Raw genomic sequence first — 18,825 nt, 5'->3', positions numbered from 1 at the left:
TGTTCAATGTGCCTCAACTCCCACAGGCAGGGTTTTTTATCCCCCTGGTCCTCCTGGTGTTCTCTCCAGAAGTTAAGCAATGCTGCAGCCTGCTGCTGCTGATGTGAGAAGAGAAGGAAAGGAAGGGATGAGTGCTCTGCTTCTACACAGCAGATGTTGTGGGAATGGGGGACTGAAGTACCAGTGAGGCAAAGACATAGATTCTAATGATTGATAGTCTTTGAGAGCAGAGAGCTACCTCTATGCTGCCGCTACTAAATTTCCCATGTGCCTGTCTGAGTAGTGTAATGATACAGAAGTAGACAAATAAACCTCTGCTTCAGTTTAATCGAAGCCTTATAGTGCTCATATTATGGTTTTTGTCTTTTTCCCTTTCCTTTATTGTGTTATATATCTTTTTTATGCATGTAATAGGTTTACAAAGTGAAAAAGCCCTAAGTCCACCCCAACGGGACTTCTCCAACAGAAAACACTGTTCACAAACTGCTCCAAACAGCTCTATTGTAGTTCAGCCTTTACTTCCGTGACGATCGTGCGTCACTTTGTAACACACATTATAATGCTCGCCTAGCTGCTAGTGTGGCTCGTCCTCATACTCTGCTTCTGACTGGCTAGTAGTCCTTACCTAGCTACTGCGAATGTGCGACTCCCAACAAAGATACAGATAAAGGAACAGAAGTGAGATGCCTCACTCTGTAGCTAAAATGGAGAGCTCAACACACAGGGTGAAAAGAGGAGCTGCAGCAATGTACAAAAATATGTATTTTTTTTTTAAAGTTAAACCATGTAAACCTATTCTGATATAACCTCTAAATACAATTATGAACCTGCAAATGAGCATAATATGAGCACTTTAACATATTGTGCCCTGTGAAATGGTTTGCTTGCATACTTTCATATATTTGAACTTGTTGTTCAGTAAAACATCTGCAGCATAACATGTATCTATCAGTGAAAAAACAGCAAAAGTAGTGCAGATATCATTCATTTAAATTAAAAGAGAAGATAGACAGGAAAATCAAATGATGCCTCCAATGTAAATTAAAAGAGTGATGGAAAAGTAATTAATCAAAATTGAATGCAGTTTTGATCACTGTTAAGACTGCAAAAAATAGCAACCTAAACAACGTTTCTATTATTGGATTGTGTCTTTTCATTTTATGTTTCCATCACCACCTTATATCACCCTCAGGTCAGGCTAGAAAAACATGTACGACTGGTCTAAAGTATGTGTGAGGTGGGAAATGCATGTTTTTCCTTTATACATTTTCTTTGCAGTTCATTAAGTTTAACACGTATGTCGCAATCTTCAACATTTCCAGACTCTTGATAAAATCCGTGTTAACTGTGATATTCAAGTTATGTTTAGGAACTGGGGAAATAAGGAATTTAGGGGTTGTGATGAAGAAAAAAAAAGTCTTGCCTGCGTGCAGAAGGAAACATCCCCCAACAACAAGACATGGGCCAGTACACACAAAGGAATGAGTCTATTCCTCCACGAAGGAGCTAATCCATTAACCAACCAAGTGAATGTATGAGCCTGAAATGTCTCGCTCTAGCTCTGACATGCATAACCAAAGGAAACCCATACACGCTTATCTGGAGAAAAAAAATGAAATAGCAAAAGCACAAGTTTGAAGAGAAAGGAAACATCATTAAATTCATCCACAGTGTACAATCAGAACAATGTTGCAGGCCACTGACTGAAGCCCCTCACTGACTTAACCGGAAGTGACTTTTGTACCCATGAGCAAAACAGCCCAACATCATTGTTAACGTAATGGCATGCCCTACTCTTTATTCATATTTCCAGTTTCCCAAACTATTAGTATCTGAGCTAGGGCCAGGCTTTGTTTTATGGTGTGAGTCTGGCTGCCATGAACTGAACTAGAGGGTATTATTCCTGCATTGATTGTTCATTGGGCTGGCTTTGTACTGGGTCACAAAAGGGAAATTCATTAGCATGCACATACTCTCTGTGGCATTTTGGCTGGGCGACAACACAGTTATCCTGAAATGTTGCATTGGGAATTAAAACGCCTTTGCTTCTTGGTAACCAGGGGACATCCTCTGTTGTCTTTAGACTTGTGTTCAATACTAGAGCATTTCTAAGAGGCTGAGGGCTCTGTTAAACTGATTTGAGGGGAATTACTGTACTGTAGGTGTTGGGCTGGCCAGTGCCTAACAAGCTAAACCAAGCTAATCAATGACACTGGACACTGCTATGGGTTTACCAGCATGTAATTTGACTGATTCATTTAGAAATATATGTTTAGTATGTAATATTTCTTCTGTTTCTCTCTCAAAAAGGTCATACTCTTCAGGCAAGAAGAAGAAGACATTTAGTAAATAGTAGTTTTTACAAAATGAAACAACCTATGTAATAAGAAAAATGACTCCAAACAAATGGAACCAGTTTTCAATTACAAAATGTATGTACTTCCAAATGCTACCAAATTCCCCTGGTCTCACTGGCAGGTCCATAAACTGAATTGATGGGTCTCCATGGCTCAAAGTTGCCCCTTGAGGTCCAAGGAAAGATTGTTTTTAATACTTGGCATTCCTCACGGTGTGAAATATTGTACCTGTGCACATTTATTAGTGCAAGTATCATAAAAAGTCCAGATGATTGAAAAAGATTTGTGTGTTAAAAGAAATAAGAAAAAAATCCAAGAATCCAACAAATATTTCTGGTGACCAAGAGTTTGAAGAAACACATCTGGGACTGCAACAGTAATATGCATTTAACGTTAAAATGTCTGCTAATGAGATCGGTTCAGGAGTTTTACACAAGGCAGTTTTCTTTTTCTTAAACCCATTTGATTTGGAAACTTTTTCTCTTGTGCCTTTCAATTAGGTGGTCTGTGCATTTCCCAGTCCGTGAAAATACCACGTGAGCCAAGGACTGGAGAGTTTGACAAGATTATTCGCAGGCTGAGTGAGAACCCCAACGCCCGAGTAGTCATTATCTTTGCCAATGAGGATGACATCAGGTGAGTGCAGTGGAATCCTAATTGCTGTCAGTTAATAAAACTTTAAACCTGACTTATCTCAACCACTTTTGACCACTCCTTGATACTGCCTTCATAACATTCACCTGCCGTTTTGTTTAGATAAAAATACAGTGAGTTTTGATAAGTTGAACTAAAGCTGTTTAAGAGTTTACAAAATCTGCTAAAGTGATAAATGTTTAGAAATGTCTTGACCTGAGGCTGCCTCTGCAGCTGGCATTCAAATGTCACAAATGTCTCCTGTGTGCATAAAGAAATTAAATTGCCTTTTTCCTTTCCTGCTACACGTATGTTAATATTTATGAGTTATAAATGCCAATATGATTATCTTTGGGTGTATTCACAGTTTCTTTAGCTTTGTCAGAAACAATGTTTTCACAGGTATTTCACACAAGTAAAGTAGTTTTAAGCACTAAGAAATGGTGTGATCTAATGCAACACAATGGAACAGCCATGCTGTTAAATAACAGCTACTCAATAGCTAATCATTATTAAGTATAAGTACTGTACTTAAAGGTGCCATGGCATGAAAATTTCACTTTGAGGTTTTTTAACATTAATATGAGTTCCCCCAGCCTGCCTATGGTCCCCCAGTGGCTAGAAATGGCAATAGGTGTAAACCAAGCCCTGGGTATCCTGCTCTGCGTTTGAGAAAATGAAAGCTCAGATGGGCCGATCTGGAATCTCCTCCTTATGACGTCCTATGGAGAAAGGTTACCTCCCCTTTCTCTGCTTTGCCCGCCCAGAGAATTTGGCCCGCCCATGAGAAAGACAGAGACATCATGGCTTACAAACATAGACAGTAAAAAAATGGACAATGTGAACCCGTTGTTTTCCACAGAGACCAGTGAAGTCTATTAGAAGCACTTTTCCAGTGATGGCTGAGCGTTACTGCGCTACATACAGTATTAGGGGACCACTAAGGCCTATATAAAAGCATCCAAAAAGCAGCATGTCATAGGACCTTTACGTATAATTCTGAGGTACCTGCTCTTTACTTGAAGTTTTCCACTTCATTTATTTGACAAAGTCAGTGACGGGTCAAGAGCTTACATACAAAACATTTTGTAAGGGGTGATTCTACTTAATGAATACTTTTTGTTCATAATACTGCACTTGTACTTACTTGTAATACAAGACTTTTACTTCTAACAGTTTACACATTTTAAATTATCTGAGTATTACTTCCACCACTGATACTACCCTTGCTATACAAATTAATTTTTTTGTTGAGATGGTCAGAGAGGGGTTGACTGCACTCCATGGTCATTTTTTTGAGGCCCTATTTCATTATGGTGTTGTATTGAGATGCATTATATAGAAAGGTTCTAATATTTTGTCCACCCCCCTTTGTCCTTTTTATCTAAATAATAGCTTGGACAACTACTCTGTTGTCCCCATCTATTCTGACCACATTATAAGAAAGTACAACAGTGTCTCTGCTTTCCTTGCGGGGACACAAATGTATCAATTCAAATTCATTATCTATTACTAAGACAGATAGTCTGCATTGAGAACCAGTTAATTAGTTGTAGGCTGAATCAACACACACAGCGCTGTTGTGGCTTTGTAAGGGAAAGGGTTTCCCGGCAGTTAGTAGGCCAGCGTATTCCTGGTGGAAGTGGGCAGTGATTTGGGGCCGTCTCTTTATGAGGAACAGGGCAGAAGTCCCAGTGCTCATTGACTTAATCCGGTCCTGATAACGGGTAATAGTCTGGATATATAGTAATTACAGAAAGCCAGGGGGATTTCAGAACTGCAGGCCTGCTCTATCCTTGAACCCAGTCAATGTGAGCTGGCAGCAGAATAGAACACCAAATTGTCTACACAGAAAGTATAAGAGACTTGAGCTGAAGGAGCCCTATAATGTGCTACTTAAATATTTAAATAAAATACTGCCTTTTCTCAGCCTTAAAGAGAATAAGAGAAATACCGTTTGTAGTTTTGCTTTTCCTAATCTAGGCACATAGGTAGGTTTGCCCTTCGCTGTGTTTGCTCTGTGGGAAAACAACATTGCTTCATAACATTAAAGGTCCCATGGCATGAAAATTTCACTTTATGAGGTTTTTTAACATTAATATGAGTTCCCCCAGCCTGCCTATGGTCCCCCAGTGGCTAGAAATGGTGATAGGTATAAACCGAGCCCTGGGTATCCTGCTCTGCCTTTGAGAAAATGAAAGCTCAGATGGTCCGATCTGGAATCTTCTCCTTATGAGGTCATAAGGAGCAAGGTTACCTCCCCTTTCTCTGCTTTGCCCGCCGAGAGAATTTGGCCCAACCATGAGAGAGAGACATCATGGCTTTCAAACGAGCAAATTGGCTGTTGATCAAGGCCACAGCCCCCCACTCCACCTTGCCCCCCCACCCTCCTCCTCAATAGCTACAGACACAGAAATGACACATCCTAAGGAAAGCTCATTGTGGGACTGGCTCTAGTGGCTGTAATTCTGCACCAAGGCTGAATTTCGGGAAACAGACTTTAGATACAGTATTAGGGGACCACTGAGGCCTATATAAAAACATCCAAAGATCACCATATCATGGGACCTTTAAATCATCTTGTATTGTGCGCTTTAATTATGTGAACATTGAATTCCTCCACCTGATTTTTCACAATAACATATATTGCATTTGTCATATTCAATTAATTACCACCTGAAATTCTAACTTAAAATTAGGTAAGTAAAACAACTTTTGTTGCAGTTTTAGTAAAGTTTCTTGCAATTACAATTTTACTCAGTAAAGAACTGTGAGTTGGAAACTGAACCTGGTAAAAGGTTAAGAGAAATGTACAGTACTGTATGTAAATGTGAATGGACTGTTTTTATATAGTGCTTTTCTAGTCTCAACGACTAATCAAAGCACTTTTACAGCGTATGAATGTGTGTGAATGGTACAGGATGTGTGTGAATGGTACAGGAACCATTCACCATTCACACACATTCATACGCTGTGGCCGAGGCTGCCATACAAGGTGCCACCTGCTCATCAGATAAACACTCACGCACATTTACACTCCGATGCACAGCATCGGGGGCAACTTGGGGTTCAGTGTCTTGCCCAAGGACACTGACACTTCGGCATGGGACTGCAGGGCCAGGGATCAAACCACTAACCTTCCGATTGGCAGGCGACCGCTCTACCACTGAGCCACAACCCCCCCCTGTATACACCCATCCACAACCTCAACGCAGCACCTTTACTTCTCACTCTGTGTGACGTTTCAGCCTGTCTAGTCGTGGCTCTGTTATGTAATCTCCTCTTGCGAGAAAATCAATTTTTCGCATTTTTCCTACATGAAGCACTTAACTGCATCTTAAGATATGTTCATTTCACTAAATTTCTGAAGACCAGACACTGGGAAAAATCATTACCATTCCAAACCTATTCCCAGGGGCCATTAAACTACAAGGTAAAAAGACAAAGTTAGAGATGACTCACTGCTCGCCCACTCTTCATATTACAAAAAAACTGTAGTAATTATTTTACAACGTTGTACAAAGTCTTATGCGAGATGTTAAGACGGCCATGTAAAAAAGCTGATTCTTTATGTTTTGTTCAAGCAGCATTGGGGAGATATGAGGGTCGGTGATGCTTCACATGCCTGGTGGCGGTGTTTAAATTTTATGTTGCTGTGCTCAAGCTTTCTTGATGTAACTCTGCTGCTACAGAACAGCTCTCTGGCAGTTTTTTACATCACCCCAAACTTACTTCCATTGGCAACAAGCCTGGACAAATGTGGCAAGGGTGTCATTCTGCCACAGCCAAGAAGAACTACTCTGCACTGGGAATGGATAGTGTGTCTATGGTGGCTTTTTAATTCTACTAAAGTGCCTCGGTGCAACTTTGTCCAGACTCAGAATGGAATATTCTAGTTATAGAATCACCTGTGTGACAGCTACATTTCCTCTTTACGGTGCATTTAAAATAGGAGCCTTCTTCCATTGGTAATTTAGCACCGATATGCATGTAAATACAGAAAATAAATAACACTGACAACACAATATTATATGGTACAATTAAACATTGCTTTCTTCCTCTGTCCCAAAGGCGGCTCCTTCAGGCAGCTAAGAAGGCCAATCAAACTGGCCATTTCATCTGGGTAGGTTCAGACAGCTGGGGCTCCAAAATCTCCCCAATACTGAACCAGGAAGAAATGGCAGAAGGCGCTGTCACCATCCTACCCAAACGACAGTCCATCAAAGGTATTCATGACACACTTCTTAACTTTACCTTACAGAAGGCTCCTAACTGTTTATTTTCTTACATCAATGTTTTTGTATAAAATAAAAACTTGATACGCCATCTGCCACTTTTCTGCTTATTGCAGTGTATGTTTGCCTCCACTAATCATATCTCCCTTCTACATTCAAGATAAATGATTTTTAGTGGGATGGACTTCAGATGGTTATTAATGTGTTGTACAGTTTGTTTTACGCCATGTACAGCCACACTGTCAATAAGTGTCATTGCTGTTTCTTACCTTTTATATTGATTAAATCAATATTATAATATCTGGTATATTTTCCTGAGGCTATTATCGTATATATGTAGAGCTACTGATTTTTTAACAATGTTGGGAAAAGGTGTTAAAGTGGAAATAAAACTGTCTATAGATAATGTAGCCATGTGAAAAGATAAATATAGTAGATTTTACTTGGTTTCCATGTCATTGGATGATTACTGTACATACTCTTGTTTAATGATATTCTGCAGAACAAGTCAGCTCAGTGAAATTATAGTATATTATTGGATGATCGAATTTGATAAAAAGTGACTTCCTTTGAACAATTTTACTGTTTAGCTAAGAGCAAACCAATTTTTTTTGGATTGCTGATATTTCTGATCGCAAAGCTTCTGTTCTAGCTGGGCTTTGAGTAAACACTCAGCTCATTTGGAATCATCACCAAATTTACCCGCTACGACAGGCCCAAAATGGTTTACATTTTGCTTAGCATATTCAAATGTGAAAACGCGATAGAATAAATCCTAACAGCATCTTATTTCTTTCAGGTTTTGATCGCTACTTCATCAGCCGAACACTAGAGAATAACAGAAGGAATATCTGGTTTGCAGAGTTCTGGGAGAATAACTTCCAATGCAAGCTTAGTCGGCACGCTGTGAAGAAAGGATCTGGCATCAAAAAATGCACAAGTGAGTCTACACTAAAGAGCAGAGAAGGCACTCGGTCAATGGAAAGCCCTCAATCAGTGACCAAGTATATTGATTGGGTTTGCTGTGAATAGGCTACATTGTTTGTGTGTGTGTGTGTACACTTGGTATGCATAGATATGTGTATTTGTCATCGGGGAGAAAACCATAACACCCCTCTAATTTAGGTTAAATGTAATTGGTGTAGATAAGTGAAGGAAAGAGAATCTTTAATTTCCGAAAGAAATTAATGTTCCCATTACTCATCTCTTGGTTACTTCAATTTGTAGCGGGTGACAATATCAATCACAAAACTATGCCACCGCATGCGCTGAAAACATAATCAATAGTAAATCCAATCAGCCCATTAGAAACAAGCTTTCAGGTCGTTAAAATCAGTAGGCTCTCTAGGCCCGTCTCTCATCCCAGTGTGCAGTGCAACGCTGTATCTCAAGTAGTCCAGACTGACTGAATTATTGCTGGCACCTGTAATGTTTCCAGGCAATACATTCCTCATGTGTATGTTGGAGTGGCCATGGTAACAGTCAAGTCAACATAATCTATGTGCTGGTTACAGAAACAAAAAAATAATACTCATACACATTATTCGAAACAAATTTCAGGTGGATGATATTTCCAGTACACAAAGTATCAGTGTGATATGGTTTCGAAGAGTTTGTATGCCATCAATCTCCAAGAAAGGGTAGGAATGTCATGTTCATTTATTTTTGAATACAAATGAGAAAACACCCACACACTGTCTAGCTGACTGCTGGAATATTTATTAATGAGGTTTCAGTCTTTTTCGACCTTCATCAGGTATAGCATCACAACAGTTCCATACATTTACACATAGACTTCCTCAATTATCCAATCTGAGGACCGCGGAAATTGTGCTGATGAACAAAACACCTTGAGCAAACGCACGTACACGCACACACACACAGGTTAGTAGTTGAAAACCAGAAAAGGATGAGAAAATGAAAAAAGTACCAAATCATCATAAATCTTACGTTATGCAAGATAAAACAGTACAGCACATTCCTTTATGTCGCATCAAACTATCTAATGGTAAAAAATTGAAAATGACAAAAGGAAATGAGGGCAAGATCATAAACCTTACAATAATATTAAATATTAAATCTAAACTAAATAAAAATACCCTAGCTGTCTTGGCAACCTAGGCGATATGACAATATATATCATCAAAACGATACATAAAATATATATATATTATTCTTTTTATTTTGTTTATTTTTATTATGTTGAAAAACCAGCAGCTGAACTGCGTTACGACAATATTTACGTCATTTGGACGACAAGTATTTGTCCAGTATTTCATTTACACAGGAGTTTACAAAATGGGCTTTACCATGTGGTTATAATAATATAGACTACGTATTTACTGAATTACCAGAAAACGATTATTCGTTATCGAGATAAGAAATGACCTACAGTATATCAGTATAGAAGATTGTGGCCATATCGCCCAGCCCTGCAATTATTTAGTTCTCCAGACTTTCTGTTGAAAATATGGGTGACAATCACGTTCCATAGCCTATTGTTGAACCATAATGGTGATTATTTAATATCGATGTAAGCAGTGTATACTGATCTTATCCCAGTTTGTGATGATAAATGACTTGTATGACTTTGAATGATACATAAGAACACATTTGAGTACAGATGTTGCATGATTTGGGGTTGAGTCTTTTTTGTGTTCCTCGTTAGGAAGACAGAATAGCATAGTCAGGAACGATAAGTTGCTGTTTAAGCCTCCTGGAGATGCTAAGGCAAACTCATATTAGGATTTCAGTATCACAACTATGTTGATAGCAGATGGTATAGTAGCTCTTTAGACATTTCTTTAATGAAATGACTGGTTTGTTGTATTGTGTGCTGGATTGGAATTATTAGATTTGGCTTTCTAATCCAACTAATATTGGACACTGCAACATCAGAATATAACCAAATACCACAGACATACTAAATTGGTACACAAGATGAACTGGCAGAGCTAAACAATTAAGCACAGATTTAATTATCACCTCTCAGAGAAAAAAAATGTGTGTCCCTTGGCAAAAAAAAAAAAAAAGAGATATGCTTCCACAGTTCACACTTGCAGGTTTCAGGAGAACACATAATCTTAAATAATTTGTGCATTTATCAGTTGTCATGGTGGCTGCTCTCCGCCTAAAATGCTGCAGCCCTTTTCTTCCTCTGAGTAGCCCCCTGGGCACAGTACATTTTCACAGGGAAGAGGTACTATCATTTCACTCAAATCCTTTTGCAAGTACCATGACTATACTCCCCATTGTTCCTTTTGTAAGCATCATCATTTCCTGTCCCCACTTCTGCTGTTTGTTAGGCACTATAATACTGTATTGTATAACCACACATAATACCTCAACAAGTTACAAGCAAATAATAGGAGAAACTTTTAACCTAAAAATCCTATATGTTGTTCCTGTGATTATACAACTTCAGTTTTTTTTTGAACAACACACTTAAAAAGTAGAAAAGAGGAAATTACTCACTTGAAAAATCTGTGTAAAGATCCAACCAGGGATTGGAAAATGGTATTCTTAAAGTACTAGCCTGATTAGATAGGCATGTAATTATTCTATTTGTGTGGTATCAAAGCTTTTAATCGCACAATCCAAGTCACTGGCAACTGATTTATGGACCATAACCGCATGGTCAGGTCATTTTCCAGGATTGAGACATTAAAGTGTTTCTGACTTAGACAGCAAAGAAAACAACACAGTGCAAACGTATTATTCAGGTCCTATTGCTGCTGTTTCTCCCAGTGCTCCCGGAGGTCAAGAAGATTTACTTTGTAGCCTCAGATGTACAATGTAACCCCTGACCCCACAGATCATTTTACTGCTCAGTGTGAATATCTCAGGGTGCAACAAAAATACTATCTTGAATACCTGAACAGACCATAGCCGCCTTACTTTAATTCTCCGAATGTGTTAAAATACACCCACTGCACTATACAGAAAAACAACTGTCAGTATAACCCAATACAATTCAACAACTCCCCAAGTAGAGGAGTTCAGGTACCACGGGGTCTTGTTCACAAGTGAGGGCACAATGGAGCGGGAGATTAGCCGGAGAATCTGAGTAGTGTATTTGCTTTACCGCACCGTTGTGATGAAAAGAGAGCTGAGCTAGGAGGCAAAGCTCTCAATCTACTGGTCAATTTTTGTTCCTACCCTTACCTATGGTAATGAAGGCTGGGTCATGACCGATAGAACTAGATTGCGGGTAGAAGAGGCTGAAATGGGTTTTTTTCAGGAGGGTGGCTGGCATCTCCCTTAGAGATAGGGCGAGAAGCACAGTCATCCATGAGGAAATAAAAGTACAGCCACTGCTCCTTTGCTTAGGGCATCTGATTACCCCTATTTTTCAAAAGGCGCGTCTGCGCCGCTTTCCGGCAGCGCCATGACCCCCGAGAGCAATTGCGGTCATTCAAGTCAATGCTTGGTACGCCAACAGCCACGACACAGCGCGTCCCAGAATTGTTTGAGAAGCGCCTCCCCGCTCCACTAAAAATGTGCGCCAGATCTATTTTCACGCGAGCCGTGGGCCGTTTGAACAGCAAGAGCGTCCAGTCAATTTATCAAAATACACCCCCCAACGTCTCCTCAACACCACCATAGACTGTGAGAGATTTATAGTATTTATCTCGGAGGTGGAAAAACATAAGCTATTATACAACATCACAGATTCTTTTTTATAAGGACAACGCCAGAAAAGAGAAGGCATGGAGTTTACTTGCATGGAGTGGAAGGTAGAGTCTAGCTAATAAACATGTAATTGTTCTTTCAAGTACTTGTAGAAACAATAAAATCTGCGAGTCAGGCAGGAAAGACGTTCCGCTTCTGAGACGCTCACGGTGTGGTATGGCGCGTGGCGGAGGATGAAACAAAACCACGGCGAAGCCGGAAAGCATCACTTCCACGCCTGGTGAAAGACAGGGGTAAGGATGCCCCCTGGGCAACTCCCTAGGGAGGTGTTCCAGGCACATCCAGCTGGGAAGAGGCCTCGGGGAAGACCCAGGACTAGGTGGAGAGATTATATCTCCAGACTGGCATGGGAACACCTCGGGATCCCCCAGTTAGAGCTGGTTAATGTGGCTCGGGAAAGGGATGGATGGATGGAATTCAGCAACTACACTAACTACGTGCTCCAAAATAATCATTAAGTTGAATCAACACCTCTCTAAACAGATTCAACAAAAATTTAACATTATAACCTTTATGAAAGGATTTAATGTAGGACTGTTGTATTAGATGGTATTAGTTTTAGCTGAGTGTACCCAATAAACTGGCGACTGAGTGTATATACTAGGTGCAAAAGTCCTAACCAGTTGATGATCAAGTATGTAGAGTACTTGTAAATAAAGAAACAGCATTGTTCTTGTACTGCAGTGTAGAACTAGTTAGTCCTTGTATTGATAAATATAATATCAAACTGTTTTTTCATTCTAACCCTCTAACCCTGTTTGACTGCTTAGCTTACCAACTTTGTATTATGATATTTTCAAACAATGAGCTTTCATTTTTAATGTCACATTTAAAAAAGGCTTTTAGGATGAGGACTAAGAGAACAGTTTGGCAAATTTAGTGCTATCTCGGGTGATGGGTTTAGCGGAGGTTGCTGGAGTGTCCAACTCCAAATCCAATAGAGCAAGACTCCGAACTCTTTAAAAGACAAACATTGCTCTTACTGGAGCCCCATGTTCAAAGCTTCAGCATTTTGAGAATCCAAATCTTGACAGTAAGGGTGTGCAATATGATGCTATTTGATCATGAATGTTAAAAATGTCTCCATGATCTGCCTTTACAGAGACATAGACATAGCTATTGAGAATGTGGAGATGACGTCACTACACAGCGCCCCGCCATTTTGGGAGGCTACCCGCCAGAACCGTTCATTGTTTGTATTGGTAGCAGAGGAGGTTGTTGTAATTCCTCACTATTTTTAAATGCCTGGAAAACACTGCTTTGTAAAAAAAAAAATGCTCCAGTGTCTCACACGATTGTCGTGGAAACCATAGGAACCATATGTTAAAGTTTTTTTCGTTTCCCTACATGGAAAAAGCATGAAGGGAGAGCATGTCTCCAATGTGACAAGGAGACGTCGGATTTATTGGGTGGCTGCAATTAGAAGAAAGGACCTTTCTCTGGTCCAGCACAGAGACACCACACTGACTGGAAAGGATCCCTACAGAGATAGACCTTTTAGTTTAACATGAAACAGCCCCGAAATCACCATCACCAAACTCCACCACACTCCATGTAAATAATCAGTACTTTTAGCGTGTATAGAGCCTGCCTATTTTCACATGTAAATGGGTGAATTAAGGGTTTATTTCAACCAAACCAGAGTGGTGATTGTTGGAACAGTGGAAGATGAACAAAGACGGCTTTTGGTAGTTTTATTTAGTTTCTGTCCACTTTGAATGAAGTGTGTTTTACAATGATGAAAGTACTGATTATTTACATGGAGTCTGGTGGAGTTTGGTGATGGGGATTTCGGGGCTGTTTCATGTTAAACTCATTCTCAATAATTGTGCTACAGTGCATATTCTATCAGCCTTGCTTAGTTACAGTTGCTAAGCTTGGTTGAACAATCACTGCTTACCAGATAGGTTGACCAAACAATTCCACGCTATAGCTTTTTCTAAATTTCAAATTTGAAAACCGTGCTATCACCGTGATATCATATATCATGCTATCTATAGCTTTTAAAAAGGGTTCCATTCTGTTAAGACCTTTCTATGAGTGTCATAACAACATGGTTTTAGTTTGTCATTGGTTCAAATGTGAATTGTTTGCTGTGTAGAATCCAATTATTCTCAAGTTTCCTATCAGATCAGCTCAGACTATTCACTGTACATCCAACTATTTCATGCTGCTGAACCAGAAAACGCGATCCTGTTTTGCAGAACACAATGAACGAGAATCTATGATACAACCTGAGCACTTACAAATTGGTAATAATAGAAAAATGTTGCACAGTATCATGGTATTAGATTCTCCTTTCTCATCGCAGTGGCATTGGTCAGAAATGATGCAGTGAGCAGACAAACTCAATTCCAAAGTCCTCAGATTGTTCAGTGCTTTAGTTTTTGTATCCTAAAATATGAAACAATACTAGAAAGTAGAATACAGAGTAGAGCAATTTGCCAACAGTCCAACCACTCCATGCAGCATTACCTATAATTAAAAGTTTTCTGTCATACTGGGCTGTTGGCAAAGATGAAAGCCTCTGCATGGGCACAGCCTCTTGTTTACGTCGTTTCAGCACGCATTGAGGTTTAAAATTTTAATAAAGCAAACTGGCTTGAGTCATTCTGTTGCTTTGCATCCCTGCAGACATGAGTCATCAAGGCTACCAGACATGAGTACATGCATGCTAAATTGTTCACTGAATACATCAAGGACACCACCCGCAAGTTAGCAGTGTTTTCCTAAATTATCTTAAGTTGCAACACGTACAATACATCAAGATTCAAGTAAAAGATAAGCCAGAGAAACAACAAATAGACATTCTCTTCACTGTGGAGAAATTATGATTGACCTGCAGTGGTTTAGAATATGTACTCCATATGATGGCAATGGGAAAAAGATATCCTGTTTGTTATACTCAATTTCTCACCTTTGCCATTTCCAATAATTCATTCTTGTTTAAAGGCAGTTTAAACTCATTTGCTGTACATAGCTTGCAGCTGCAACAATGAGTTCCCTTCATCTGAACAACTGTGTCTTTGGAAGATATGAGGACAAGCACTGTAGTCTATTTTTGTCCCTTGGGTGATGATGCCCAATCTTCTGAATTAGAAGAAGAAAATGGAAGGGGTTTGTAATGGTTGTCAACCAATGTTTGTCAAACCCACTAAGGCCACCTAAGGAGATCATTTGAACTATTATTCTATAGACTTTTAATGCCAAAAAAACATTAACCAAGAGTGGACGTCACTTAAAAGTTTGCCTCAAACCTAAACTATTAGCTGTATGTTTTGTAATACATTTTGATGACAGCATAATTTCAGTTCACTTCAGTGAAGGAAAGTAGTAGTAACTGTTACCTTGGTAATGTGGCACAAAATGTGTGAACACCAAAATGATATTGATGTTATAGATTTGACTAAAACTCGGACAAAGTCTAAGATTCAATAATTTAACACACATGACAGAGCTGCAACTAAAGATTATTTTCATTATTGATTCATCTACAAATTGTTTTCTAGACTTATCTATTAACTGTTCGGTCAATGGGAATCTTTACTGTAATGTAAGATAAGCAAAAGCAGCAAACCCTAACATTTGGAAAAAGTGGAAACATTTCTTGAAAAAAAGTGTCCAACTTTGTCAAAATTAACTACACCCTTCCAATAAAGAACCATCCAGGCTGCTCTATCATTAATTGGACAGAGAATACTTCTCAGCATCACAAAGAAAGAAATCACAGTGTGCAAGTAATAAAATGAATTTTTTGCACTCCTCTACCTTCAATAAAAGGGACGCAATTTGCCTCCATTGAAAGGAATAGTGTAGAGCAAGAGCATACAGTGTGACCTGGAGCTTTCTGGAGCATTGTGTTCTTTCAGAATCTCAAGGTTTGCCTTGATGAAAACTTCTAAGGCACTGATAATAAAAAAAAAAAAGATACAGTCGCAAGGTTTCATCTTCATTCACATCAATGCTTGTTTTGCACTGCTGACTAACCTTCCTGCAGCACATTTCAACATCCAGTTCCTGTCCTTTGTCTTATGGAGGATATATTTATCCATAATTCAAATTGAAAGTCTAAAGAGAAAACGAAAAGAGATCAAATTAAAAAATATCATTATTTTTACTAAGCTACAACAGGAAACTGAAAAAGCTAAGTTTAAATGTAAAATGATAATTTGACAAGTGACAATGTAAAAAGTCAAATGTAAAATGTAGGGGTGTGACGAGACACTCGCTCACGAGACAAGACGAGACACGAGATTGGGGTCACGAGAACGAGACGCGATCTTAACACTAATTTAAAGAAAACTTCAGTTAAGAAATATGACTGGGTCAAATAGTCTTTACTCAGAGAACCAAGGTTACAAGCTAGGGGTGTGAAGAGACGCTTACTCCACGAGACGAGACACATCACGAGATTGGGTTCACGAGAACGAGACGAGATTTCTCGTCGAGGTGAAAAGTTGTCTCGTGAGGCGATGTGATGTCAGCGTGATGGAGCGTGGAATTACTATTGAAGATCCCCCTGCCACTTTTAAATCATTTGTGTGGCAACATTTTGGTTTTCCTGCGGAAATAATAAACAGCGAAAGAGTGACAGACAAGACGAACACAATATGTAAATATTGTAAGAAAAAAATGCCGTATACCGCGGCTAACACGAGCACTATGCAAAAACACTTACAGCACCACCACAGCTCTCTACTAACTACTGCACCCGCGGCATTTTTTTCTTACAATGTTTACATATTGTGTTCGTCTTGTCTGTGACTCTTTCACTCTTTTCACCTCGACGAGAAATCTCGCGAGATCTTGTAAAACGAGATCTCGTCACACCCTTAGTAAAATGCAAAGCTTAAATATGAATGCTCAAACTGAAATCTTAAATTGAAAGATGACAACACAGTTGCTGCACAGAATTATGTTTGCACTGTGACTTTTTACATTCTTTTTTTACTTTGACCAGTTTACGCCGATAAAACTCCTTGAAATCCTTTGTATGAGGTCATAACCTATGACATGGAATCACAAGCACATATTGCTTCATTTTAAGGAGCCAAAAGCCCTTCCTGACTTGTTTGCTTTGACAGTGAGGGGAAACTGGAGGAAACGCATACATGAACACTTCACACAGGACCTTATGGCTGTGTGCTGGAAGTGCGAACCTCTGAGGCATCTTGCCATTAATTACCAAATGTCTTTGTATATCTATGTTTAAAAGAGAGAGAGAAAAATAACAGAGTGGTTCAGAAAGGGAGACAATAAAATGAGAGAGGCTGTGACAGCCACAAAAACAGACAGACTGCCTATCCATGCTTCCCTTTGCCTGTAGCACATTTACAGAATAACTGGCAATATTCAAGCTGCTTAAACACTCAGAGCCTTGTCACGGATGTTAAATTGCCTCTTTTCAGCGAGCAAATACTGGGGGAGCATATAGATAAAAACACCAAGACAAACAAATACTATTCATCTGTTTAAAGCTCGAACCTAAAATGAAGTGTCTCTGTTGAGATAAGAAATGACTGCCACAGACATCTTACAACAGTGCGTGCAAACAAAACCTGATTTCACTTTATCAACTGCTTCATGTCGCTTTTTTGTTATCTGAACATGATGCACTGTTTACATCGTCCTGTGTTGTGTTTGTCTTGCCACAAAGCCGTGAATGAGAAAGTGAAAAGGCCAAGCATTTTTTGTGTACTATTGCAGTTAACCTTAATTGAAAGCAATGGCACAAAGGACTGAAATACTGCTACCTTGCATGCTTATTACAAAATGTCAGAGTAATAACATTTCAGTAATTAAAAAAAACAGCCTGCAAAAGCACAGTGTGGCCAATTTTCACTAGAGCATACACATGAGCACACCAAATTGATCATGATCACTCTTTCCACATTGTGTTATTGACATGAGCCATTCTTCAGAATGACTCTTTCATTGGTGCTACAGATGAAATGAGGTGCTGTAATACAAATTAATCTATAACTTCCAAACATGTTTTCTCCCTTAAGCTGTGTAGAGTTCAAAATCAGGTGATTTAATTATTCTATAAAAGCATCAATCTTCAAAGCACTAAAAAACCCCAAAAAACAGACACTTCAGTCATAGACCATCAACTGCACTGAACCAATGAACCTCTATTACAGGGTGTCAGTGTTTTGGCTTTGCCTTTAATAAGCTCTTAACACATTTTCACAAAGAATAAAAATGTCTCAAATGTTATCTGTCACTTCAACAATCACTTGTCTTCCCTGTTTCTGACTGCAAAATGTCATTCAATGACAAAGCATTGAATGACAATGCTTTGTCATTCACGTTTTTGAAATAACTGTTGTAATGTCACATTAAGGGAAATAAAACTGCAGACAACACATTTTAGAGTGTACACATCTATAATGTAGTCCTCATGGATTAATTGAGAAAAGGGGACATAAGCAACACATTGTTTGTATTTACCCAGCCATCACAACACTACAATCTGTGATAGAACTGAAGTGTGTTCTGCTAATTCTCTCACAGTTTTGTTTTTATTTTGAGCTTTAAGAATTGTGTGATGAAAGTGAAACCAAAAAACAATACTCCACTATTATTCATAAGGTCATAACTTGCCTTTATACTCAAGTTTTATTAGTTTAAAAAAAAATTATAATAATTAGCAAACAAGCAAATCTGCTGCAGCTGATATATTATCACAGTAAAATCCATACAAAAACCAGACTTGATTGATATAAACAGCCCTTTTCAGACATGGAATACGTAACATTGCTGACTTCATCTTATCTGTGAAAGGCTTTTTGTTATTCAGACATAGGTATCCTCTCACATTCATTACAGCTTCATTCAGACATAATAGCTCATTTACTGAAAAAGCCACAATGCTGTGTTGTTGCTAATGTTAAATGTAAATATGT

General features: G+C 38.9%; 1 protein-coding gene across 1 annotated transcript in view; it reads left to right on the top strand.

Moving 5' to 3' along the window:
* LOC114558505 (metabotropic glutamate receptor 4) overlaps positions 1–18,825 on the top strand; it is a 151,111-nt gene that overhangs the window by 98,660 nt on the left and 33,626 nt on the right. The window contains exons 3-5 of the mRNA XM_028582565.1: positions 2,858–2,993; positions 7,062–7,216; positions 8,025–8,165. Of these exons, the coding sequence (XP_028438366.1) occupies positions 2,858–2,993; positions 7,062–7,216; positions 8,025–8,165 (432 nt within the window). The remainder of the gene's footprint in view (positions 1–2,857; positions 2,994–7,061; positions 7,217–8,024; positions 8,166–18,825) is intronic.

This window comes from Perca flavescens, chromosome 7 (genome assembly GCF_004354835.1).
Source record: "Perca flavescens isolate YP-PL-M2 chromosome 7, PFLA_1.0, whole genome shotgun sequence".
Lineage (NCBI taxonomy): Eukaryota > Metazoa > Chordata > Actinopteri > Perciformes > Percidae > Perca > Perca flavescens.
Note: the sequence above shows the minus strand (reverse complement) of the source record. Positions and strands in the feature narration are given on the sequence as shown.